This window comes from Ochotona curzoniae, unplaced genomic scaffold (assembly GCF_017591425.1).
Source record: "Ochotona curzoniae isolate NIBS_2020 unplaced genomic scaffold, NIBS_Ocur_1.0 scaffold_1852, whole genome shotgun sequence".
NCBI classification, from domain to species: Eukaryota; Metazoa; Chordata; class Mammalia; order Lagomorpha; family Ochotonidae; genus Ochotona; species Ochotona curzoniae.
The window spans coordinates 58,211,697-58,239,360 of NW_024467087.1; the positions used below are offsets into that span (position 1 = coordinate 58,211,697).

A 27,664-nucleotide genomic window follows, 5' to 3' on the forward strand; every position below is an offset into this window, starting at 1 on the left:
CAGCGTCAGCGTGAGTTTGAAAGTACAAAATAGGGCCCGGCACGATAACATAGTTAGTGGTTAAAGTCCTCACTTTGTAAGTGCCAGGATCCCATATGGTCGCCATTTCTATTTCCGGCAGCCCTGCTTCCCATCCAGCTCCCTGCTCGTGGCCTGGGAAAGCAGACCTGGCTCCTGGCTTTGGATTGGCTCAGCTCTGGCCATTGCAGCCACTTCCTCTTTCCTCCTCTCTGTGTTTCTGACTTTCCAATAAAAATAAAATAAATCTTTAAAAAAAATTGTGTTAGGCCTGGCGGCGTGGCCTAGCTGCTAAAGTCCTCACCTTGGACGTGCCAGGATCCCAAATGGGCACCGGTTCTAATCCCGGCAGCCCTGCTTCCCATCCAGCTTCCTGCTTGTGGTCTGGGAAAGCAGTCGAGGATGGCCCAAAGCCTTGGGACCCCGCACCTGCGTGGGAGACCTGGAGGAAGCTCCTGGCTTCACATTGGCTCAGCTCTGGCCATTGCGGACACTTGGGGAGTGAATCATCGGACGGAAGATCTTTCTCTCTGTCTCTCCTCTTCTCTGTATATCTGACTTTTCAATAAAAATAAATCTTTTTTAAAAAATTGTGTCTAAATAAAGGTAATACATTCTGAAAATCTCAAGTTTTCCCAACAGCTTCATATTTGTGACACTGCCTAGCTAGTGTCCTTCACTCGTGACATTCTCTCTCCCAGAATACTAAGAAAATGCATAACATAGGGGATGGCATCGTGGCATAGGAAGTTAGGTGCTGGCATCCCATGTGGGTGCTGACTCAAGTCCTCACTGCTCTACTTCCACTCTAAATCCTTGCCAATGCACCTGAGAAAGCAGCAGAAGATAGGCCAAACGCTTGCGCCCCTACGCTCAATGGACGACCTGGAAGAAACTCCCAGCACCAGACAGGCCTGGCCGTGGCCATTGTGGCTCCCTGGGAGTGAAACAACAGGTGGAAGATCTGTGTCTGCTTCGCTGTTTTAACTCTTCTAAATAAAAGTACATTTTAAAATGCAGAAAATAGATATTACAAAGGATACTGATACTAAAATACAGCAAAAAAAAAGATTCTAAATTCTAATAGCTCTCGTTATTTGAAAGGTAAGGTGACAGGTCTTTTCATTTGCTGGTTTACTTCCCAAATCGCTGCAACAGCCCAAGTGAAGCTAGGAGCCTGAAACTCCATCTGGATCTCCCACGTGGGTGACAGAGGCCTATTAATAAGTACCTGGTCCATCTTCTGCTGCTTTCCCAGTCACAGCGGCAGGAAGCTAGCTTGGAACCGGGACAGTCGAGACAAAACCAGTGCTCCTCATTTGGGATGCTGGGATCAAAGTTAGCTTAATCCATGACACCATGACACCAGTCCATCTGCCTCTATGATAAAGCAGTATTGAATGGCAAGACTAAAAGCCAGTGTTTCTGCAGTGGTAAATATCAATGGTATTTTGAGGTAACTGCGATAATCAAAGTTTGTATAATTTATATTGCTCATAAAGCCACAGTTACTCCTAATACTTGTACCGTCTGTTGCTTAGATTCATAGCGAAAGGAAATGTTAAATTCCAGATACAGGCTAGAGGAGGGAAAAGATAGTTTCAATTTATTTTCCTTCAGGTGTAGACACTTGAATGCTATGAATTACATGCTTTGGATATTACTGGAATGTTCACCATTGTCCATGTTTTCCCCCAAACAAAAATAGTAATTATACACACCCAAGGAGCACATTTTGTTTCTTCCCCTAGGAACCAACCCAGCCTCAAGGCAGGCAAACAAGTCATGAGGAATTTATTAACGGGATTCTACAAACATGCATATGCTTGATGGAAGACACTGAAAAACATGCAGGGTTACAACCACCTGCACTGCAAGCGGAAACGCATGGGGAGACGATGATGACTTGAGCTTAGAAATTATTTCAATGTGCTTGAAAAGCAGAGCAAGCATTAGGGAAATCTTCCATCCTCTGGTTACTTCCCCAAATAACCGCAACCAGAGCTGGGCCAAGCCAAAGGCAGACGGCTGGAACTTCAGTCAGGCCTTCTGCATGGGTGATGAGGCCCAAGCACTTGAGTCGTTACCTGCAGCCTCCCAGGACCCATAACAAAAAGCTGTATTGGAAGCACAGCAGCCAGGAGGTGAGCTGGCACTTCAACTTGGGACCCGATGCAGTAGCCTAGAGGCTAAAGTCCTCACCTTGAACGTACCAGGATCCCATATGATCACCGGTTCTAGTCCCAATGGTTGCACTTCCCATCCAGCTCCCTGCTTGTGGCCTGGGAAGGCAGTGGAGGACGGCCCAAAGCCTTGGGACCCTGCACCCGTGTGGGAGACCTGGAGGAAGAGTATCAGGTTTCCTGGCTTCAGATCGACACAGCATCGGTCATTGCGGTCACTTGGAAGTGAATCATCAGATGGAAAATCTTCCTCTCTGTCTCTCCTCCTCTTAACCTGTAATTTTTTGTTTGGTTGTTTGTTATTTTTTGAACCTGTCATTGATACTGTCTCAACCCAGATGTTTCGAAGAAGGGAACTTGCATTATTTTTAACATATTGTTTACCCAATACTATGTCAATTAATTCCATAATGTTGTATATTGATACTGAGGCCTTGTTGGGGCTTTTAACTGACCGGATCTTTACTCTGTTAGACCTATCTTCAGACCATAGAAGGTCTCCCCAAGAGGCCACTGAACTTATCTGGACAATAAGACGCTGAACTTTATGCTAGGCATGTGTTTGCAAGCAATGAATCTCAACTGAACTTGAACTATGGTTATGCAACAAGGTGGAGGAATCCACCATGGGGGGAGGGGTATGGGAGGGGTGGGGGGAATCCCCAGCGCCTATAAAACTGTACTACATAATACAAGGTAAGCAACAATAAAAAAAAAAAATCTACAGAGACAGAAAGAACAAGGAGAGATCTTCCATCTTTTCACTCTCCAAATGGCCACAATAGCCGGTGCTGTGCCACGCTGAAGCCAGGAGCCCAGTACATCCTCCGCTTTCCTGTGTGGGTGCAGGGGCCCAAGCACTTGGGCCATCATCCATTGCCTTCCCAAGCACATTGTCAGGGAGCTGGATTGAAGTGCAGCAGCCAGGAATTGAACCATAACCACATGGGATGCTGGCAATGGAAATGAAGGCTCAATCTGCTATGCCATTTTATTTTCAAAAATGAGTTGGGGCAGGTGCTTGACCCAGAAAGGGCCCATAGCCCAAATGAGTGCCTGGGCTTGATACCTTCTACCTCTCCTAACCCCAACTTCCTCCTAATGCAGATCCTGGAGATTTGGTTCTTGCCACTCATGTGGGAAGCTTGGGTTGAGCTCTAAACTCCCAGTTATGCTCCAGTTGCAGGTACCCAGAGAGTGATTCTAGTTTTATTTAATTTTATTTTATTCTATTTTTACTTCTTTTTAAATTATTATCATCATTCTATGATATAGCTCCATAGGTATTAGGATTTCCCCTGCCCCCTCCCCAAATCTTCTCCCAACCCTGAATTCCCCTATATTATTACTATAGCATAGCTCTTCATAAACAGCCACATGTTCATCATTGCATGCATGGACAATGGCAGAGAGTTCAGCATCCAATTGTCAAGATACAGCTAATAGTTTCATTGGGAGTCCATCTTTGATCTGGGTGTCCATCTTTGATGTGGAAGTGGAGATGCACACTGCACTGCAGCCTCACATCTGGACATGTTAGTCTCCATTACACAGGCACCACACATCCTTCTTAAATGAAAAAGCCACAATACAAAATCAACAACAGGAAGAAACAGAAATTTACGCCACCATGAATTTCTCAAGAGGTTTTGATAGTTCAGTAGTCCTGAATTGCTGGCGATCCTGGCACTTCAATCACAATGAAATCTCTCCCGAATCCTCTGGCTGCTGCAGTCCACCTTAGTGTCTCCGTCTGCCCAGCTCTTCACTGCCACCGTTTGTCTGGGGTAGTTGGTCAATTTGTTCTGTCCTCCGTCCTCTGCCATGGTATCAGGTGTCCTCTGGAGGCTCCAATGTACTGCCAGAGCCTCCATGTACATTTGGATACGCTGTCCTCTGCTCCATCTGAGCCACTGAGGAGGCCCAGCTCTGGCACATGCACTCCATGGTCAGACTATGGAACCTGCAATTCTCTCCATGGTTAGGGTTCTGAGTCCAGCGGTTCAGTTGATAGGGAATTGCCAAAGAAGCCTCATCTGAGGCCATCCAGACCTGATTCTTGCGTGTGTTTGCCAATACATGGTCCGGCACAGTCTGTCACCCAAATTGGCCTATGCACACACTGGTAGTTGCAGTTGCTGGGTTAGCTTTGTCTCCAGTCCTGTGTTTTACACAAACCAATGGGTATTGGAGCCCAGCCTGATCCTGCCCACCCACCCTCGGCCTTCACGCAAACCAGTAGGAGCTTAAGTATAGTCAGAGTGACCCACAAAAACCCCACCAGGCCCGCCCCTACCCTGGTTACCGTGCTTGCCAGTATGTACAGCAGACTGGTCCCATCTGTCCCATATCCCATTCATCTCTTGTATATGTTGATGGGCATTGAAACCCAGTTCGTCCCAACCAGCCTCACTATCCTATCCACACTGGTGCCAGTGAATACCACCATCTGTCTAGCCATGCCTGCGTTTGACAGAATTTGACCCCGTGCCTGCATCTGCCAGCTGATGCTGCAGCAAAGCCCAACTGACCCACACCGACACTGGCTTATGTATGTACTAGAAGGTACAGTCAGCCCAGCCTGTATTCTCCCTGATCCAGCTCATATGTAGGCCATCGGATGTGGCCCTGCCCAGCCTGATCTGCCCCCATCCCAGCTCTCATGCTCACCAGTGGGAGTAGTGGCACAGCAGGGGGGCCTTCATGGCCCCCTCACTGGGGCCATCCCCACCACCCCCAAGGTTTCACATGTGCTGGTTGGGTGCTGCAGCCCAGTCTGGCACAGCCCGCCTCACCTCGGCATTTGCCAGTAGGTGCTATATTCTGGCCAGGCCAGGCCCACCCCCAATTCCAACTCACGCTGATGGGGGCTATAGCCTAGCCCAGCCCTGCCAGACCCCAGTCCTGGCCCTCATGTGGACTGGCTGGTATTGCACCCTGACCTGGCCTGACACACACTCCATTCTGGCACTTGGATTTGCCAGTGGGTGATATGGACTGACCCAGCCTGGCCTGCCCCAGACCTGTGCCAAATGTATGCTGGTGGGTACCGTATTTTGTCCTGGTCTGGACTGCTCCTCATTTTAAAAATAATCACCTGCAGGCAGTGTGTCCTGACAGAGGAGTTCCCCAAGCTCCTCCATCAGAACCTCTCTCAATGCCAGATCTCGCGCACACCAGTGGGTCCATGGGCCAGTCCTACTTAGTCCACCTCCTGTCCTAGCAGGAACAGTGGCCTTTCCTGACCAGCCCTCACCCATTCTGGCTCTTGTGTTGGGATCTACAGCCCAGCCAAGCATGGTACACACCCAGACACAGCTCACACATGGCTCAGCAGGAGCAGAGACCTAGGCTAGATCATCCTACACCCACCCTGGTTCTCATGAGCTCCAGTGGGTGCTGGAGTCTAGTCCAGTCTGGCACATCCCAGACCCAGTCCATATTAATGCCGAGGTACCCTGCAGCCATATCCAAACCAGACCGCAGCCTCCACCCTGGCCCTCGTCCTCACCAATGGAATCACTCCCTGGCCAGGGGTCTCCTTACCTCCCCAACCAGGCCTGCTCCCATCCACAGATCTTGTGCATGCCAGTGGTTGCTCTGACCCAGTCTGTCATAGCTCCTCATCTATCTTAGCCTTTGCCCTCAGATGCTGCATCCTGGCCTGGCCCAGCCAGCCTCCAGTCCTAACTCTCACTGGCAGATGCTATAACCTGGCCCTACTCAGTCAGCTCCCATCCCTGACTCATGTGAACTAGTAGGTGTGATACCCTAGCCTGGCATAACCTGTACTCCATCCTGGTTTCTGCATTTGCCAGTGGGCTGAGTTCTGTTCAGCTCTGTCTGCCCCACCCCCTTCCAAAACCAACCCACACACTTGCCAAAGGATGGGGCTACTTTGCCCAGCTTGCCCACCCCCTAGGTCTATAACACATGTTCACCAGTGAGAGCTATGGCCCGGTAGGGGAGTTTCCCAGGTTCCCCCACTCAGCCCACTCCCAAACCCAGATTTCACATGCTCCAGCAGGTACTAGGCCCTTGCCTGGCATAATCTGCCCCTCCATCTTGGCGTTTGTATGCTCTTTTGGATGTTGTGGGCAGCCCCACCCCACCCGTTTCAGGAGGCACATGCACATGCAGGTGCTGCAGCTTGGACCTGCCCAGCCTATTATCAGCCTCAGTACCTGTGAGTGTTGGCGGATTCCATGTTCTCTCCTAGTTCAGCCAGTCACCACCCCAACTCTTGAGCTAACCAGCGGGACTTGCATTTCCATAGGGTAGGGCCCACTTATCCCCACAGGATCTACCCCCAGGCCTGGTTCTCCTGCATGCTGGTTAGTGTCATGACCCTGTCTAATGTGATCTGTCCCATTTCAACACTCAGTCAGGTACTGGGTTCTAACTCTGTCTGCTAGATAGGCCCCCAGCCATAGCTTTCCTGTGGGGTGGCATGTGGCGGTCAGTGATGTTCTGCGCTAACAAGCCCATCTCAGGTCTCCCATGTGGGCTGGTAAATTATTCTGACCCATACATAATCTTCCAACCTCTCCTCTCCATACCATCAGGCCTCAGTCCCCTCACTTACCAGCCAGTGCAATGGTCCTATTGTTATGTGTTCCTCAGGATTCATTCCTCTCTTATTACATACAGCGTCTGTATCCATGAATGTCCCTGGGCAGTAATGTCACCCCCAAGCCCAAGTCCCCAGAGCTCATCAGCGGGTAGCCAGTGGGCAAAGCCCCGGTGCCTGAGTAAAGATGGTGCTCGCTGCTGTAAAAGCAGCCGGGTGCAGCTTGCGCCCTCCATTCATCAGCCAAAATTGGTTGATGAAGTGGAGGTTCTGCTCCACATGCCTGGCCCGCCTTTTAAAAGAAGAAATCATATATATTCAGGATTGGTTTTGTGTTGCAGCAAATTAATCTGCCACTTTTGACACATCATCCCATATTGAAGCACCAGTTTGAGTCTTAGCTGTTCTGCTTCCAGTCCAACCCTGCTAATGTCCCTGGGAAAGCAGATGATTTAGGCCCCTGTCACCTGTATGGAGTTCCTTATTCCTGGCTTTGGCCTGACCCAGCTGCAACCACCAAAAGCCAGTTGGAAAGTGAACAAGCCAATGGAAGTTCTCTCTTGATTGCTCAAATTGCCTTTCAAGTTTAAAAAAAAAAAAAGAAATAACCTATTTCTCTTGTAAGCTGTTTGAACTTGTTCATTTGGGAAACTGAAATAGCACGTTTCCATCCACTCATTCACTCTGCAAATGCTTACAACAATCTCTAATCAGAACCGAAGCCAGAAGCCAAGAACTCAATCCGGGTTTCCCACATAGGCAGCAGCCAATAACTTGTACTATCACTGCTGTCTTCCAAGGTCTGCAGCAGCCGGAAGCTGGAGTCAGGAGTGGGAGGCAGACCTGGGCACTTCAACATGGGAATACTGGTCTTTTCAATACTTGTTTGAAAGACAGTTAAAGATCTTTCATTCACTTGTTTATTCCCCAAATGGCTGTGGCTGGACCAGCAGACACCAGGAGCTCTACTCAGGTGCAATGGCAAGGGCACAAGCACTTGGGCCACATTTTGCTTTCCATGTTTTAGCAAGGTGCACACTGAGAGTAGAGTTGACTGTAGTGAACCAGCATATGTGGCATAACTTGCACCCTGGGACAAGAGTCTCTGATGTTTTGGCTGCTAGGCCACATACCTGCCCCTCAAACCTTTATTTGCAATATTTTGTAATAAACATGAAAATACTGGTGTGTATAGCACTTCATTTGTAAGTAACTTTTAACGTGTATGTGACATAATGAAAAATGTGGCCTTTGATTCTTGACCTAAAACCCTTGGAATCCCCTAAATGATGATTGTCTGGTCCCCTAAAGAGAGAGAGGACTATTTACTGGAAAATAGGACTGGTTGCCACAAAGATTGAGACATGATTAGAAGGTTGGAACTTTCAGCCACACCCTCAACCTCCAGGGAAGGGAAAGCAGCTAGACTGAGTGAATCACCAATGGTTAGTTGCCCAGGTAAAACCTCCACACAAGGCTTTAAATAGTGGGAAGCTGTGTCACATAACACATAAACATGCTAGGTAGTGTGCCTAGAGGGCATGCTTTGCCCTAGGCCTCTCTTCCCTTTGGCTCTGAGTTGCATTCCTTATAATAAATTGGTAATAAGTAAACTCCTGAGTTCTATGAACTTCTGTAGGAGAGGGTCAGGAGAATCACCAAATTCAACAGAAATGTGGATAACCTGATAATTGAGTAATTAGAAGTGACCTGAGGTAAGGGCAGTTTTTTGGGAGTCTGGTGCTAACCTCCAGGTAGTTAGCATCAGAACTGAATTACAGGACACCCAGTTGCTATCATTAGAATGTTTGAGAATTGCTTGGAGTGGAAAAGCCTTATATACTTGGTATCAGAAGTACTGCAAAGCAAAAATAATTCAGTGTATTACAGTGGCTTGTCATTAGTTAATACAAGATAAAAAATGTTTTACTCTTGTGTCAATATAGGCAGATCCCAGCATGATGACACTTAGTTTTCTCAAAAATGAAAATGCCATCCCCCTTCTACCTCAAAGGACTGTGGTAAGGATTAAAGAAGCCTGTGTAGAATACCAAGTACATAGCAGGCACTTGACAAATGATACAAAGATACTTCAGAGTTCATGGAAACCAGAATTAAAAGTTTATTTCAGTGCAATCATTTTTTTATATAAGCATTTTTCTTGATGACCTTTTTGAAGAACTCAGTCTCTTTGGTGACAGTGTAGAGACTGCTATACTGCACTTCATGTTTCTGAGAGGGAATGAAACTCCCTTTCAGTCTATAACTAAGCAGGCATATGTCAAAATAACATATGCAAATATAGAAAAGGAGAACTCTTAAATGATTTGCTAAATAGTCAGCAAAGTGACTCCAGAGAGGCTAGCAATAACAATGATAAAGAACCCTAGCACCAGGCACCCAACCTAGTGCCATATTAAACTGGAAGCATACAATAGCATGCCAATAAGGAACTTAAATTCATAACACTAATGACAAGCTCCAACATAAACTAAGGAACAGAAGTATACCGAGGCCCACGTAGACACCATAAATCCTTCCCAGAAATGATCATGAGCACTGAAGCCTGCACACACTTGACCCTGAGTATTCAATTTGTCCATTATCCCCTACCCAATAAAGGGGGCAACTAAACTGGGTTGGCATGCAATTCTCATGACGTGCATCTTGCCAAACAAGACTGCCTGCATTTGCTTCTGAACGTGTATCTTCTACATCTAAATAATCCTGTTCCCTTTCTTGAACTTTGAGTCTCGGCTTTGAATTCTCCCACACAGAGGCTAGAACTTGGAATAAATCCAGCTTTCCCATCATCTCCGATGAAAGAAGGTAAATGACGAAAACACTTGAGAAAAGTTATTTTAATTTTCTTATCTGAACTATACTACACAAAGTTGATCATTTTGGGGGTAAAACTTAGAAAATTTCATCTATGAAGTGTTAATTAAAAACCAAACTTAACTATAATTCTGTTAGTTTTCTACAGCATTCCTGAAAGAAAAATATAACAATATTCAACTGATGAAGTATTAACATAGTGCTCAGAATACCAGGATATATGTATTCCAGGAAGTGAGAGGGAGTAAAAACGGGAGGGTAGAGACATAAGTTGCTTTTTGAGCTCTTTCTTAAGTCTAGATGTTTCATGCTCCCAAAGATAACATTTATGGCATGAAAAAATTCCCTTATACAGTTTCGCTTTAAAACACAATAAACAGGTTACTAACTCAGGTGTTATTAAGTTGCTTATACAAACTTAAAGTCATAAGCATGACTTCAGGATCTGCACTTTTTATGTCAAGTGCTTTAACAAGGCAGTTTAGGGCCTCCTGTATTTTTCCACACTCCTTAAGTTCTTTTCCACGCTTTACAAGAGTCTCATAGTCATCTGTAGCCTCAGCTGCCTCATTCTGAGGAGAAGCAATCAGCTGTTCAGCTGACAAAGGCTCAGGGTCGGCAGGAGAGGGCTCCAGCGCTGAAGCACCAGGCTTAGACACAGATAAGCCACTGGACTTGCTTTCTGAAGACAGTGTTTCTCTCTCTCCGGAAGGATCCTCTTCTATATACTCAGAGCCTTCATCACTGCTTTCCTCTGCTCCTTCTCCCGGATCATCTTCAGCCATTTTTGCTTCACTGTTGTTATCAAGTCTCTCCTCCAGATCTTCCACGTGGTCTAAGACCACATTAATAAGAGACCTCCTAGAAGCCAGAGACCTTCTAGAGTTTTTAGACTTATCTTCACTACCAGGTATTTTAGGTGAGAATAAACTTCCAAGCTGACTTGTGTCATTTTTCGGAGTTGAAGCATCAAATTGTTTAACAGCTGAGAATGGAAAGGGAGATGTGCTGAATGGACTTGGGCTTGAAGTACCTTTAACTGAATCATCCTCTTCATCATCTGAAAAAATTCTTCTAGCCTTACTTCTGCTTTTAACATTAACCGCAACTTCTTCTGGTTCACTGTCTTGCTCTGAAAAATCCAAAGTGACACACTCTTTGCCACGCACAGACTCCGCACTGGACTGAGCTGCAGAGCCACACAAACTTTTCTCTTCCTCGACATGTTCCAAAGATTGACCAGGAGTTTCTCTATTGTCTACAGAGTCTTCCAAGAAAAGATTGAAATCACATGCATACTGTAGTGAAGATGCTAAAGGTTCCTCTTCCAACTTGGCCACACTTGCTTGAGCATCTTGCAGTACGCTATGGGATGCTGACAAATCATCATGTATTTCAATAACAGATGTATTCGATTCTGTATTTTGATTTTCGTGTGTTCTGGGATTAATAGAGTAGGAACTGCAATGGTGTAAAATCTCATCTTTTAGTAGATCTAAATTTGGTCCAGGATCAGCTCTGCCAAGTAAATCAGAACTTCCCAGAGAGTTTTCCGGTAGTGCCTCCTGCTTAGACCCCTCTGGTAATGCCTCTTCCTGTAGAGCCTCCTTTTCAGTGGCAAAGCTCTTGACTGTTCCCAGTACAGAGTCAGTCCAAATTTCTTCTACACTTCCAGACCCCTCGGTAGTTACAGAGTCAGCATTAAATGTACTTTCATGTGGATCCCTCCCACCTTGCTGGGAAGTAATGTTCATCATTATAGTGGAAAGATTTTTTGTCTCACTCTCTTCAGGAAGATCATCAATGGTTACACTTGCCATTTGATAACTGATATCTTCTTCCTGGGTGTAATGAGTAATAAGAGGTGAAGGCTGAGAGTGTGGTTTATTCAATTTAGGCTGTTTCTTCTTTGTTTGAGAAGGAAATACAGTTGCTGCTCTTTGCCAACTCTCCTTGTATCCGGTTGTCTGTCTTTCCGCTGGATTTTGAGACTCTGCTTCAACAAGGAATTGAGCTTTCTGAACCCTCTGTTGAATATAGTGAGATTCTTCTATCACATCAAGCTCTTCTTTAACAGACAGATCATGTGTATACATCAAATCATGGTCTGAGATGCCAGCTATCCCCAAAGAATGAAGGAAGGCAATATGTTCATCTAGATTCTTATCAGATTTCCTCTGAGCAGCATGCAGAGCCTGAAGCTGCAGCTGGGTTACAGAGTTTTGAAGATCCTCAATCGTAAACAGCTCTCTCAATTCTTGTTTAGTAAAATATCGGAAAGGGTTCTTCTTATCACCTGTAGTTTGTCTTATCAATGAGTCTTTGAAAACCTGCCTTCTGTATATTTTTTCCTCTACGGTGCCACAAGTGATCAGCCTATAAACCACCACATTTTCTTTCTGTCCAATTCGGTAAACTCTATCCACAGCTTGAGCATCAGTTGCAGGATTCCAGCTCGGATCAAAAATGACCACTCTAGTTGCTGCAGTTAATGTTAACCCAACACCACCTATTTGAGTAGTAAGCAGAAAAACAGAATAATCTTTATTTTGCTGGAATAAGTTAATTCTTTTTTCTCTTTCTAAAAGATGAGTGACTGTTCCATCAATTCGCAATAGCTTAAAGTGCCTATTCTTTAGGAGGCGCTCAATGATATTTAGAATCTGTCTCGATTGGGAAAACACCAGAGTTTGATGTCCTTCATCTCTTAGTCTTGTCAGCAGGTCCATTAGGAATATCATTTTTCCAGATTCTTCCATTAATGCATCATCAGGTATTTGATCAATAGGGTACATACCTGAGGACTCTTCCTCCTCAATTTCATCTTGATCAGAAAATCTTATAGTCCCCAGATTTAGCAAATGACAAGCCCGTGCAGACAGCAACCTAGGGTGATCACATAGCTTCTTTAGGACACCTAGCTCAGCCAAAGGTGAGCGTGTCTCCATTAACAACTCCTTGATATGATCTAAAGACACAAACTTCCTGTATATTTCTTCTTGCAAAGGCACAAGGCGTATCCAAATAATTAAATCATTTTTCCTGGAAAGTGAAGGCATTTCACAAATGGCATCAACATCTGGATTCTTTTCACAGAGTCTGACCTCTGGACTGCTTGACTTTTTCTTCTGTACTTCTTCTTTTGTCCTCCTCAGGAAATAGGGTTTTATGATTGTCATTAGGTTTTCAGATATTTTAAATCCTAAGGCCTTTTCCCCTGGGGTGGCATCTTTCTCTCTTGCTCTAGTAATAGGAGTTTCATACTCCATTTTGAAAGTTTTCAGTGTTCCTAGCAGAGAACCCTGACAGGCAAAATCAAATAGGGCCCACAGTTCTTGTAAATTATTCTGGATGGGTGTTCCTGTAAGTAGGAGGCGATTCCTTGCAGGGATAGCGCGGGCACATACTGCTGACTTAGTAGATGAGGTTTTTATTTTATGCGCTTCGTCAAGGATGACATAGTCCCACATAAACTCATGCCCATTAAAGCTTGAAAGCTGCTGCCAATTATTGATTAACATTTGATATGTGGTGATAATGACACCATTCCTTTGCTGAATCCGGTTGAGATTTCTGGTGCGTTCATCCTTGCTATGACCATGAAAGGTTTTGATTCTCATTCCAGGAGTCCACTTGACAAATTCTTTCACCCACGTGCTAATAAGATTGGTTGGCATGATCAGCAGCACATGATTCACAAGTGAAGCATCAAACATACCAGAAAGGAAAGCAATGATCTGAACAGTCTTCCCTAATCCCATATCATCTGCCAAAATACCACCTTTTCTTCCCTCCTTGTACAGGCTATAGAGGAAAGCTATGCCTTCCTTCTGATGCTCAAAGAGTTGGTTGTGCAGTTCTCGATAGAGCAGCAGACCTGAATTGCACACATCTGTAAATTCATCATCTACATTTTCTGCCAATTCCTCCAACGCTTCTTGTATTTTTTGGATTCTGCTCATCACCTTTTCGTTGGGAAAAATGTCCTTTGCCAAGTTGAAAAGTTTAAGTGCTTCTTCCAGATCTCCATTCTTAGTTGCTTCTTTGGCCTCTTTCACATATCTATAAATAAGGTTAAAAAGATATATGTAAGGTTAGGAGAAAAGGAAGGAAACATTGAACATTCAGTGTAAGAATACTCTGGAGTTCACTTTGGAATAAAAACTGCACAATTTTAATATTTTCCATCTAGAATGGAAAAGGCTAGCACAGAAAATGCCAATGAAAGCTGACATCATGTAAGACACAAATATCCACCAGACACTGCCAGCACACCTTGAGGCACTAATTGTGGAGAATGAAAGTATAAAGGTATTTCAGAAAACCTGCCAACCATGAGAAACATGGGTTGATAATTTTTTGTAAAAGATACATAAATAGGAAGAATAAATGGGCACTTCTCAGGCCTATTTTATTGACCTCTGAGTTGCCTTTAAGATTAGTTATCAGGGCCAGGTTGCAGTAGCCTAGTGGCTAAAGTCCTCGCCTTGCACGTGTCGGCTATAATCCTGGCAGCCTCACCTCCCTTCCAGCTTCCTGCTTGTGGCCTGGGAAAGCAGTGGAGGACGGCCCAAGGCCCTGGAGCCCTGCACCCTCGTGGGAGACCCAGAAGCAGCTCCAGGCTCCTGGCTTCGGACAGGTACAGCTTGGGCTGTTGCAGCCACTTGGGGAGTGAATCATCGGACAGGAGATCTTCCTGTCTTTCCTCCACTCTGTGTATCTAACTTTCCAATAAAATAAAAGTCCTTCTGCTTCTACCAATTTCCTACAGATTTTTCCTAATTTTCCTCCTCCATCACTGGCCATTTCCTCTTTTTCTTGAACTTTCATTCTTCCTCCCAGAAGAAGATTCAGTCCTGGAACCTCTTCTTACTGCTTATATTCTCTCCTCAGGCTTTCCCAGAGCCTCTACTCATATCTTACACACAAAGGACTCCCAGGTCACTCTCTCCAACCCAAGCTAGATCTGTATCCACATTCCAACTGCCGTCTGAACATCTCCATTTGAAAGTTTCACAGGCACCCAAAATTTAGTTCATCCCAAGTAACACCATTACTTCCCCTCTAAAAATATACTCCATGTGTTTGGTAGTAGATGACACTATCATTCACTTAACCACCCAAACTTAGAATCTGAAGAGCATCCTTGACCACGCCCCAAATATGAAGCATCTTTCACCTTGCCCCTCTTTTATGCCATCCACCCTGTGAGTAGCTCAAGTCCTACTCAGCTTATTGCCCAAATACAACCTCTTTATCTCCATCTCCACTACCACTTCTGAGACCCAAGTCATCATCATCTCTGGCCTGGAATTTCAACTTCCAACTCGCTGGTTTCCCTATATCTGTCTTGCCCCTTCCAACAAAGCCCTTATATATAGTCATCAATATCAGCTTAATGAATAAAAGAAAACGGGGCCAACATTGTTGTATAATGTGTAAAAGCACTGCCTATGATGCCGGCATCCCATATGGATGCCAGTTTAAGTCCTGACTGTTCCACTTTCAATTCAGCTCCCTAGTAATATGCCTGAGAAAGCAACAAAGGATGGTCCAACTATTAGGACACCTGCACCCATGTGGGAGACCTGAAACAAACTCCTGGATCCTGGCTTCAGATCATTCCAGTTCTGACTGCTGCAGGTATTTGGAGTGAACCAACAGATGGAAGATCTCTCTCTCCTCTGTAACTCTTTCAAATAAATAAATCCTTAAAAAAAAAAATAAAATAATGTGATTCCTCCCCTAAAAGTCTTCAGTGGTTTACAATATTTACTGATTTCAATAAAGATGTCAAAAAAAGTCACTGACAAAAGATGACCAGTCTCTTCAACTGGATGCCCACATGCAAAAGCATGAAACAGGATCCCCTCATCTCACACCACACACAAAAATTAACACAAAATAGATCAAATGCCTAAATATGAGAGTTAAAGCTATAAGACCTAGAAGAAAATCCAGATGCCAATCTCATACATTTTTCATCACTGTAACTAAATACCTGTTATAGGCTATTTATGAAAAATAAAGGCTTATTTTGGTTCATGATTTCTGAAGTTCACAGTCTAAGACTGGGTGGCTCTTGTTGGCCTGACAGCTAATGAGGATGATAGAAGGTGGAACATCTGCAGAGGAAGGATCACATGGTGAACCAGGAAGCACAGAGTAAGAATGGCTGGGTCCAACTCAAGGTTATATAACCAGCACTCTAGCACATCTCCAATGTCTTAAGGAACTCCACTAGATCTACCCTGGAAATTATAATTGCATTGATCCTTGACTGAGATGTCATAGTCTGGGTGAATTGCAGGGCCAAATATCATTCAAACTGTAGCACCCTGGATTTGGCAATAATTTCTTAGATATGATGCTGAACACACAAACAACCCAGGTGTGTGTGGGGGGTGGGGAGATTGTAGATTGCCAAATAAGGACATGAAAAGATGTTCAACAGTTACTTATCAGGGAAATTCAACCAAACCAGAGAGTTATCACTTCATCAGCCATGAGGATGACTGCCAGGGGGAAGGAAGGGCTCAGGGAGTGGGAGCAGTTAAAGGCATGTTTGACAGGGGAGGAATGACTTCTGGGGACTTCCATGGACCAGGCCACTACACTAATAAATAGGCAAGGGATTTGAAACGGAGTAGTTTTTTAGAGAAGGAACACCAGAGGGCATGTCGGGTTTGGCCAAAGCAACTGCCCATGTGGGAGATACTACGGTTTGCCACCTCCTGGTACATACAAAAGCTGGAGCTGGGGGACATGTCTGTCTGAGCTAGACCACAGTACCTGCTGTGAGTGTCAGAGCAGGGGGCGAACCACATCAAGCTAGACCACAGCACCCACCAGAACACAAGAGAACCAGGTCTGGGAGCAGAAACACCAGCCAGTTTGCACAGAAAGTTACAGGTGGTAACAGGCTGAGCCAGGCTGGACAGCAGGACCTAACACAGGTAGTTGGTGGGCTGGGCCAGGCTGCAGCCCCCACTGGCACATAAAAGGCTAGGACTGAGGGCAGTCTATGCAAAGCAGGGCCGCAGCACCAACTGCCACACATGAGATCCAGGGCTGGGAATGGGCTTGTTAGGAGAACTTGGGGAACTCCCCTGCCAGGCCTGCTTCCCAACATCAGGATCTCTAAAGCAAAATCAAATGATTGTCCGCCAGCCCCAGGTGCTGACATAGTTTGATAGCAAGGGATGGCCCCCTTCCCACCCTACCATCCCATGGACACAGGGAAAAAAAAAAAAGAAAAAAAAAATCTGTTCCTCTCATCCTCTTCTATACCTCAACCCTCGTCACCATAATCAGAGATCCACATGAGCAAGCATCCCTCAACTATGTAACTAATGTTTTAAAAAGTTGCACAGAAATTAGACCAGTGTTGTGGCACTGCATGTCAAGCACCACTTGGGATGTCTACAACTTATTTCACAGTGCCAGTTCCAAGTCCCAGTACCTCTGCTTCTGTTCCAGTTTCCTGCTAATAAACACCGTTGGAGACAAAAGATGAAAAACCAGGGCCCGGCACGGTGGCGCAAGTGGTTAAGGTCCTCGCCTTGCACACCCGGGATCCCATATGGACACCAGTTCTATCCCGGCAGCCCCGCTTCCCTTCCAGCTCCCTGCCTGTGGCCTGGGAAAGCAGTCCAGGACGGCCCAAAGCTTTGGGAACCTGCACCCGCGTGGGAGACCCGGAAGAGGCTCCTGGCTTCGGATCGGCATAGCACTGGCCATTGGGCTCACTTGGGGAGTGAATCATTGGACGGAAGATCTTCCTCTCTGTCTCTCCTCTCTGTATATCCGCCTTTCCAATAAAAACATAATAAAAATAAATCTTTAAAAAAAAAAAGATGAAAAACCAAACAGGGTACAACGCAGTAGCCTAGTGGCTAAAGTCCTCATCTTGCACATGCCAAGACCCCATATGGGTGCCAGTTTGTGTCCCAGTGGCCCATCCAACTTCCTGCCTGTGACCTGGGTAAGCAGCTGAGGACAGCTTAAATCCTTTGGATCCTACACCCACGTGGGAGACCTGAAAGAAGTTCCTTGCTCCTGGCTCCTGGCTCCAGATTGACTCAGCTCCAGCCATTGTGGCCACTTGGGGAGTGAATGAGCGGACAGAAGATCTCTGTAAATCTGACTTTCCAATAAAAATAAATAAATCTTAAAAAAAAAAAAAAACCAAACACAAATTTGGATTTGTGTTACCAACATAGGAGATGCAGATGTAGTTCTTGGTTCCTTGCTTTAACTTGGCCCAAACTGACTACTACAGACATTTAGGGAATGAAATCAACTCTGCCTTTCAAATAAGTAAATATTTTTATTTAACTTACACACTGAATTTTAATGCAAGAATTCCACTCCTAGATACATGCTCAAGAAAGGAATAAAAATATTCTATGTTAATACAATGGGATATCATGTACCCATAAAATGGAATGAATACTGACTCATGCTACAACTGGATGAACCTTGAAAACATTATGTGACACAAAAGAAAACCATTCACTTGGGGCCAGCACTAGGACATAAAGGATAAGGCCATTGCCTGTGGCATCAGCATCCCACATGGGCACTGGTTCAAATCCTGGCAGCTCCACTTCCAACCCAGCTCTGCAAATGCACCTGGGAAAGCAGCTGAAGATGACCCAAGTGCTTGGGACCCTGCATTCACAAAGCAGATCCAGAAGATGCTCTAGCTTCAGACTGGTCTAGTTCCAGCTGTTGTGGTCATCTGAAAACTGAACCACTGGACAGAACTCTCTGCTTTTCCTTCTGTCTGTAACTCTTTCAAATAAATAAAAACAAATGTAAAAAAAGAAACCGTTCACAAAGTAGTCAACATCATATGGCACTGAGATATTTGAGCATAAAAATTACATAAAATAAGCAGTAATTTTATAGTAAATTATTTTTTATGATGTTTACATTGTTAAGAAGGAGAGCTGTCCAATTTGTTCTGTCCTCCATGGTACTAGCCATCCTCTGGAGCCCTCAATGAACTGGTTATCATGTACTCCATGTGCATCTGGACATGCCATCTACTGCCCATGTTTTCACAAATAAAGAGACCCAGTTCTGACACATGCACTCCCAGGGTCAGACCACAGATCCTGTGACTTTTGCTGCGGCTGGAATTCTAAGACCAGTGATCCAGTTGGGGGGATCTCCAAAGAAACCTCACCAGAAGTGACCTCAGACCTGACTCCTGTGTCTGCCAACCAGTGCGGGATCTGCTTCAATCCATCACACACATCAGGTGGTTGTAATCACCTGGTCATTTCTGTCTCTACCCCACCTGGTGACAGGAAATATCTTCTAATTTCGAGATTCTTTCTTCTGCCTCCTTCATTCTATTTGTGTCTTCTTCTATTTGTGCCTTTGTGTCTTCTTTTCCTCTTGAACATTGTACTTCTGGTGAGCAGAGTCTTCTCCTTGGGGCAGGTTTCTAAGCTCTGTCACCCACAGGTCTACAATGTGATTTTACTTATTGCCATTGGTACACAGCTCTATGCTTGCAGCCAATTGTGCCACTCCCTCCAGCAAGTTCCAGGCCTGGCTTCTTATGTTAGATTTCCACCATGGTCTCCACAGCCCCAACTCCTGGCTCACCACTCTCCACCTCCTGTGATAGCATGCTGAGGTTGCACCATTGTCTCTGCAACCTTTCTCCCACTTCTGGTTGGAGCATGTCCCACGATTAGGGAGACACCAGGTGTCCTATATAGCTAGGTTCTTGGTAGTGCTGAACTTGCCAGAACCTGTTGGCCGTTAGGTCTGGTGCCACACAGACCCATACGATGCCACAGTATTTTCTTCCTGCGGGACCAGTGCAATCCAGTGATCTCAGCGAGTTCTCACGAGCTCAGCACATGCACAGTTCACTGTTGTCCCCTGCAGTCCTAAAGCCATTGCCACACTGTACAAAATGGCACCTGATGTACCACTACTAGAGTTCTTGATCTGCTGGCCATCAGGTCTGAGGGCTACCCAGACCTGTCTTGGGTGGAACCTATAGAATGCCATATCAATGCAGTTCACCGAGTCAAAAATGAGTTCACTCCGACCTCAGTACATGTGTAGCCCTGGCCCATAGCCCTTGCCTCCTTATGCAAAATGGCATCTAATTCGGATCTAGGAGGCAGACTGGGCTGTGAAATCCACCTTGTTCTTGCACTGCCTATCTGGGATCTGCCGCTCTGTCTCTACACCTGGTCAAATCACAGACCATCAGGACAGACAGTTCTTTGTCTGGATTCACCTCCCAAGCTCCTAGTGAAAGTCACTTCCCACCTGACTGCTGGTGGAGTTCAGATTGCTGTTCGCTGAATGCTGCTGGATTATCAGTCACTGCAACACCATACCATTGTTTTCGCTGCTTTCCTGTGTCTGACAGTCTCCAGGTACCCCTCTGTTGTTGTTCTGTCCACTCCTATTTCCTGAAATATGCCCTCTCTGCTTCATCCTGATTAAATGTTTCTCCAACTGTTTAAACGTGTCCTTACCCTATTCCGCCATCTTGATTCTCCCGGGGCACACTTAAAATAGTAGACTGATGGAACTGTAACTCCTTATTAAGGAATGTTGTGACAATATGGGGGAAAATCAGTTGGGGGGTGGGAACTGGGAAGAGGGAAATCTCAGACTATACAGAATTGTACCATAAAATTCAAACTAAAAAAAAAAAAAAAAAAGAGAGGGGGGGGGCCCACCACAATAGTGTAGTGAACAAAGTCGTCACCTTGCATGCACCAGGATCCAATATGGTCGCTGGTTCTATTCTGCCGGCCCTGCTTCCCATCCAGCTCCCTGCTTGTGGCCTGGGAAAGCAGGAAAGGATGGCCCAAAGCCTTGGAACCCTGCACCCACATGGAAGAGCTGGAAGAGCTCCTGGCTCCTAATTGACTCAGCTCCAGCTGCTGTGCTCACTTGGGGAGTGAACCATCGGACGAAGATCTTCCTCTCTGTCTCTCCTCCTCTCTGTATATCTGCCTTTCCAATAAATAAATAAATCTTTTAAAAAAACAAGAGAGAGACTGACCGTCCATAGGGGCCCATGCAATGGCTCAATTGGCCAATCCTCACCTTGCCAAGTACCGGGATCCCATCGAAGCACCAGTTTGTGTCCCGGCTGCCCCACTTCCCATCCAGCTCCCTGCCTGTGACTTAGGAAAGCAGTGAGACTGGCCTTGGGACCCTGCACCCATGTGGGAGACCTGGAGGAAACTCCTGGCTCCTGGTTTTTTGATCAGCTCAGCTCCAGCTATTGCGGCCATTTGGGAAATGAACCAGCAGATGAAAGATGTTAATCTCTGTCCCTCCTTCTCTCTTTCCAATACAAATAAAGGAGGGAACCGGAGTGGAGCAGCCAGGACACAAACTGGCACCCAGGTGAATGCTTAGTGCATATAGCACCACACTAGACCCAATAAATCTTTTTTTATATAAAGATTTTTATATTTTTATTGGAAAGTCAGATATACAGAGAGGAGAGACAGTGAGAAAGATCTTGCGTCCAATGATTCACTCTGCAAGTGAGCACAATGGCTGATGCTATACCGATCCAAAGCCAGGAGTCAAGAACTTCCTCCAGGTTTCCCACACGGGTGCAGGGTCCCAAGGCTTTGGGCCATCCTCGACTGCTTTCCCAGGCCATAAGCAGCGAGCTGGATGGGTAGTGGAGCTGCTGGGATTAGAACCGGTGCCCATGTGGGATCCTGGCGCGTTCAAAGCAAGGACTTTAGCTGCTAGGCCATGCCGCCAGGCCCATAAATCTTTTTTTAAAAGATATTTCCCCCTGCTTAACTCCATTTATGATAGATACTTGAGAATTTTAAAAAATCATTTTGCTTTATTCATAACAGCCAAAACTGAAAGCACTCTGGTTGCTGTCCAAATATCTCTTGTCTAATCTACTTGTCAAAGTGCATATGGATACATTAGACACAATTGATAAATTTTCTATGCCCAATCAAAATCAAATAAAACCTATGGTGATGGGAAAACTCAGGTGACTTGAATGCCAGCATTTGAAATGTGATCCTTTAAAGCCTTGATGACACAAGCAGGGAATTGGAGTGGAGTAGCCAGGACAGAAACTGGCACCCAGGTGAATGCTTAGTGTGTATACCACTGCACTGGACCCAATAAATCTTTTTTAAAAAGATATTTCCCCCTGCTTAACTCCATTTATGATAGATACTTGAGAATTTTAAAAAACCATTTTGCTTTATTCATAATACCCAAAACTGGAAGCAACCCAAGTGTTCAGCTTCGATTAACAATCTGTGGTATACTCATAAAATGGACCACTGCTCAATAGAAAGAACTACCACATGTATTAATACATGAATGAATTCACACATGTATGTGTATCAAAATCGCATTAAGAAAGGCACAAAAGAGCAGAAAGTGTGATTTCTCTTATACACAAGACTGACCTATGGTAGAAAACAGCAGAACAACAGTAGCCTTTGGAGTTGGAAAGTGTGGCTGGAAGCTGCTTGGCAAGCAGTATGGGCAAAATTTGCCAGGGTGACGATGCTGTTCTATATCTTGACACCCTTGTGTACAGGGTTATACAGGTATATACATTTGTCAAAACACACCAAATGTACAATTGGTATGAAGCTAGGTAATGATTTGTACATGGAATAGCTGAGCAGAAAATATTCTGATGTTTGAAATTTTCTTTGAAATGCGTCCAAGAAAGTAAAATGCACTAATGGAATAGATATATGATAAAAATAGGTATACAATGCAGTATACTAAACTGTTAATAATAGAATCTGGGTGTGGAGGCAGGCATTTGGCACAGCACCAGCTAGCATGCTGCTTGGGATATCTCAATCTCTCATGCTACAGTGTCATGGTTTCAGTTCTGCCTCTACTTATGATGCCCTGCAAGGCAGCAAGTAATGGCTGAAGTATTTGGGCCTCAGCAACCCATGTAGGAGAATGACTGAATTCTGAGTTCCTGACTTCAACCTGGCCCAACCTTGACTTTTGTAGGCATTTGTAGTATGAACCAGCAGATGGAAGATTTCTCTGTTTATTTTTAAAATAATGTAAGTGGTGGATCAAAGAAAGGAAAAAGGACTAAAAAGCCTGCTTTGTCCATCGATATCTGGCTCTCACTTTGAAGGCTCATAAGACCAGAGTTCATAATTCAGCATACTATGACTTGGCTTCTTAACTAACTACAAAAAAATTCTGACCAAGGGCACCGATGATCTCTATATTTCCAAATTAACTTCTTGGTCTTTTTCTTGACCTTTCTGCTTTGTTTAAAATATCCCTCTCGAAGTTTCCACTCTACTTTTTATCTGGTACACCCTACCACTCACTCCTAGATTTCTTCCTCTCTAACAATTCCTTCTCCCTCTGCCCATCCCAATATAAATGTTGGTATTTCAGGATCTTTTTGTTGTCAATGCTTTTATGACTCTAAATACTTTTCCCAGAAAATTTTACCCCTGGAAATTCCTTGTACTGGGTTGAATAGTGTTCCCACAAATTTCATTTTTGAAATTTGTGAGTGTGACCTGTAGAGATGCATCTATGAGCCAAAACATACACTAACAATTGCTGGCACTACATGAGGCATGAAACATATTCTCTTTCATATTCTCTAAGAAACTAACCCTGCTGACACCTTGATTTGGACTTCTAAATTCCATGTATGGAACCATCAGAGAACAAATTTCTGGGTTGTTCTTTGAGAAATTATGTATAATATAAAATTTGCCATTTGAACCATTTCAATCGACAGTGACATAATTCATAATGTGCACCATCGCCATATTTCTCCTCACCGCAAACAGAAAGTCTCTAGCCTTTAAGCAGTAACTCCCTATTTCCTCCCTTTCCCAGTCCCTGGTAATCTTTAATCTATTTCTGTCTTTATATATTTGTCTATTCTACATATTTCATATAGGTGGAATCATCCAATATTTGTCATTTTGTATCTGCCAGTGGTTAACCATACAACACTAGCTGAAAGATTAACAGGCTGAAGTACTGAAATCTGCTTCTAATATAAATAACTTAATCTTGTTCCAGAAGAATGTTTCATTTTTAATTAGACTTTATTCCAAAGGGCTAGTCAAGGTGTTAGTCATCAAACGCTTCCCTCAGTAATGAAAGCATTTTTCTTGATGAAGAACATTGGCTGGTATGATCCATCTGGATGCCTAAACACATCTGCTACACCAGAAAAAAAAAGCTAATTTGGTTTTGGCATAATTACTAATTAGCTATATTTTCTGGAGTAATTAGCCAGCAGGTTCAGCTATGTTTTGAAGGCATGTTGATAGCATGCAGGAAGATGCTATCTTCCTGTTTGTTCTGCCAGAGGGTATTTTTCCCAGTTCAATCAAAAGCAGCATTGCTTTTCAAGTTGAAACTGTAGAAGGCATTCTACACTCCTTTCACACACTCTGACACAGGCCTTGGTCTTCTTGACTGCTTGTATTCTCTTTCTAACAGATGTATAGGGACCTGTTCATGTGACTGGGAAATCACCAGAAAGATGGCCCAGTCCTTGAGTCCCTGCACCCCCATCCACATGGGAGAATCAGAAAAAGCTTCTGGCTCCTGGCTTTCGACCAGCTCAGCTCCTACCATTATGGCCATTTGGGGAGTGAGCCAGCAGATGAAAGATTTCTCTTCTGTGTGTCTTTCTGACTTTCAATGAAAAATTAAACCTTTGTTCTTGGTCACGTGTCACTCTTGCACTCCAACTCTTGGCCTCCCCAGTACCTTCTTGCTGTCTGGCTTCCCACAGAATCCAAGGACAGAAAAAAAGACTATTTGAAAATAAAACCTGGGCCCGGCAGCATGGCGTAGTGGCTAAAGTCCTCGCCTTGAACGCGCTTGGATCCCATATGGGCACCGGTTCTAATCCCAGCAGCTCCACTTCCCATCCAGCTCCCTGCTTGTGGCCTGGGAAAGCAGTCGAGGATGGCTCAAAGCCTTGGGACCCTGCACCTACGTGGGAGACCTGGAAGAGGCTCCTGGATCCTGGCTTCGGATCGGCATAGCATCGACCATTGCGCTCACTTGGGGAGTGAATCATCGGACGGAAGATCTTCCTTTCTGTCTCTCCTCCTCTCTGTATATCTGATTTTCCAATAAATAAATAAATCTTTAAGAAAAGAAAACTTGCTGAGAGCTTTACTAGGACTATGGAGAAGCACAGATAGGTTTTCAACAAGGCAGGGCTTGATCAAGGAGTTTCCTGTCATTCCTTTTAGGCTAAACCCTGAACTTCCATCCCAGAGTCAATATGAACACAGCATGTTACAGATGGCTGGAGAAGCAGTCAGATGACATGGCAAGCAGATGTGACAACAGCCAGGCTCTGCCTCCCTGTTCCCTCCCTCACTCAACCCTCCATGGCAGCTGAAGAGCAAGCTGAGAACATTTAACAAGCAGAGACCAGGTGATATGGTCTTGTTTAAGATGTCTCAAAAATGAAATCTTTATAAGAAAATTCAGCAAACTTAGAAGACAACTATTTCAACATAATTACAATCTTAAAATAAAAAACAGCAAACATCATACTCAGTGTTGAAAAACTGAAAGCTGATGTCTGGGCCCAGTGGCGTGGCCTAGTGTCTAAGGGCCTCGCCTTGAATGAACCAGGATACAATATGGTCGCCGGTTCTAATCCCGGCAGCTCCACTTTCTCTCTATCTCTCCTCCTCTCTGTATATATGACTTTGTAATAAAAATAAAATAAATCTAAAGAAAAAAAAGAAAAAAAAAGAAAGCTGATTTCTAAAACCAGGATGTGAAAGGATGACCACTTACATCACTTCTATTCAACATAGTAATACAAGTTCTAGACACAATAATTAGGTAAGAAAAAAAAGATCCCCAAATTAGAAAGGAAGAAAAATTTTAAATGTAGATGATATGATCTTATATGTAGAAAACCCTAAAGATGGAAAGGCTGGTGCTGTGGCTAGGATGTGGAGAAAAAAGAACCCTTATATACTGCTGGTGATATTATAAATTAAAATTAACATAAAATATTTTAAGAAAGTGGTAGGGTGCTCCTCAAAAAAAAAAAAAAGAACTACCATACAACCCAACAATTCCACTGCTAGATGTATAGCCAAAGGAGTTGAAGTCAGTATTGAGAAGAGATGTTGTACATCTTAATATTTCATGTGTTACTGCTTACAGTAGCCAAGATAAGGCAACTACTGAAGTGCCCATCAATAAATGAATCAATCTTTAAAATGTGATATATGTACACAAAGAAATTCTACTCAACCTTTATAAAGCAGAAAAGTCTGTTCTTTGCATCAACACGACTGAACCTAAGTGAAATAAACCAGGTACTTAAGTGTGGGTGAAGAGATTTTTTTTTTTCCCCAGCAGCTTGGTTCCTTCACCACAGTGTTGGTGGCTCAGTGTCTTTCTGGGCTGTTGAGGAGTCACTAGAGTCCAGCACTCCTTTACCTGAGAGCCAAGCACCTAAGAGATGTCATTAGATTGGCACGGGTATCAGTGTGCTACTACCAAGCAGTAACACAACCGTGACCCTGCCATCTTTCTGGATGTCCAGGGGAGAAAGTTGTGAGGAGTCAGAAATGTTGACAAAGGACCTTAGTAAACTGACACTTGAACCTACTGTGAAAATCCCTCCCCCTGTACCAGAATATTGACCCCCCACATACTACTACCACCAGAAGCTTGACTTTGTTATTCTAAAGCCAGAGGAAAGGGGTAAGAACACTGCTGTGGGAGTGGAGAGAAAGGCTGGCCAAGCTGAGATACATAAGATATCTTTAAGCTGAGACACTCTCGGCTTAAAAGAGAGCGCAGAGACAGTGGTCTTAACAGAATTCAGAGAGCAACAAGTGAGCCATTTGGATGTCGCTGCAATTACTGCCTATTTAATGAGTGGGATCTTTCAGAGAACACAAGGACAGGAATAGATTAGGACAAAGAGTCAGTTTAGGCATAATCCTTATATTATTATTCTTGCCAGTCACTGTATGTAGTACACAAACTATTCTATGCTAAGGTAGACTGGTATGACAATCATTTTGATAATGTCTAAAATTAGCTGTGTTGGCAACAAGGTGGAGGAATCCACTATGGGGGAAGGGTACAGGGAGGGGTTGGGGAAATCCCAGAGCCTATGAAACTGTGTCACATAATGCAATGTAATTGATAATAAATATATAATTTTTTTAAAGATTTATTTTATTTTTTTATTGGAAAGGCGGATATACAGAGAGGAGAGACAGAGAGGAAGATCTTGCGTCCAATGATTCACTCCCCAAGTGAGCCGCAACGGTCGATGCTATGCCGATCCAAAGCCAGGAGCCTCTTCCAGGTCTCCCACGTAGGTGCAGGGTCCCAAAGCTTTGGGCCATCCTCGACTGCTATCCCAGGCCACAAGCAGGGAGCTGGATGGGAAGAGGGGCCGCCGGGATTAGAACCGGCGCCCATATGGGATCCCGGGGTGCAAGGCGAGGACCTTAACCACTGCGCCGGGCCCAATAAATATATATTTTTTTTTAAAAAAAGAAATTAGTTGTGTTGTTTTTCTCTCCCTACCTCGTCACCAGTAATTCATGGAATCAGTAGTTGGGACGATTTGATATACTTTAGTTCTTTTTGTCTTCAATTTGGTTCAGAGAAGAAGCACCAGTAAGTTTCTCAAGTATTCCCATGTTTTAGAAGACTAAGGTCAATGAAATGAAGTTACTGTGCACTGAGAACTGTTGTGCACAATAACTTCTGACAAAGGAATATAATGAAACACTATATATTTTGTCTGCATAATTTGGGGGAATAGATATTCTAGTTCTCTTTTTTTTTGTTTGTTTTTTGATTTGTTTTTATTACAAAGGCAGATATACAGAGAGGAAGAGAAACAGAGGAAGATCTTTCATCTGATGATTCACACCCCAAACAGCCACAATGGTCGGAACTGAGCCAATCTGAAGCCAGGAGCCTGGAACTTCCCCCAGGTCTCCCACGTGGGTGCAGGGTCCCAAGGCTTTGGGCTGTTCTTCACTCCTTT

At 44.4% G+C, this 27,664-nt stretch overlaps 1 protein-coding gene across 1 annotated transcript in view; it reads right to left on the minus strand.

Moving 5' to 3' along the window:
* Positions 1–8,879: 8,879 nt before the first annotated feature.
* The window catches only part of ERCC6L (ERCC excision repair 6 like, spindle assembly checkpoint helicase), a 36,970-nt gene continuing 18,185 nt past the window's right edge, over positions 8,880–27,664 (minus strand). Inside the window, exon 2 of the mRNA XM_040999802.1 lies at positions 8,880–13,671. Within this exon, the coding sequence (XP_040855736.1) occupies positions 9,999–13,671 (3,673 nt within the window). The 3' untranslated portion in view covers positions 8,880–9,998. The remainder of the gene's footprint in view (positions 13,672–27,664) is intronic.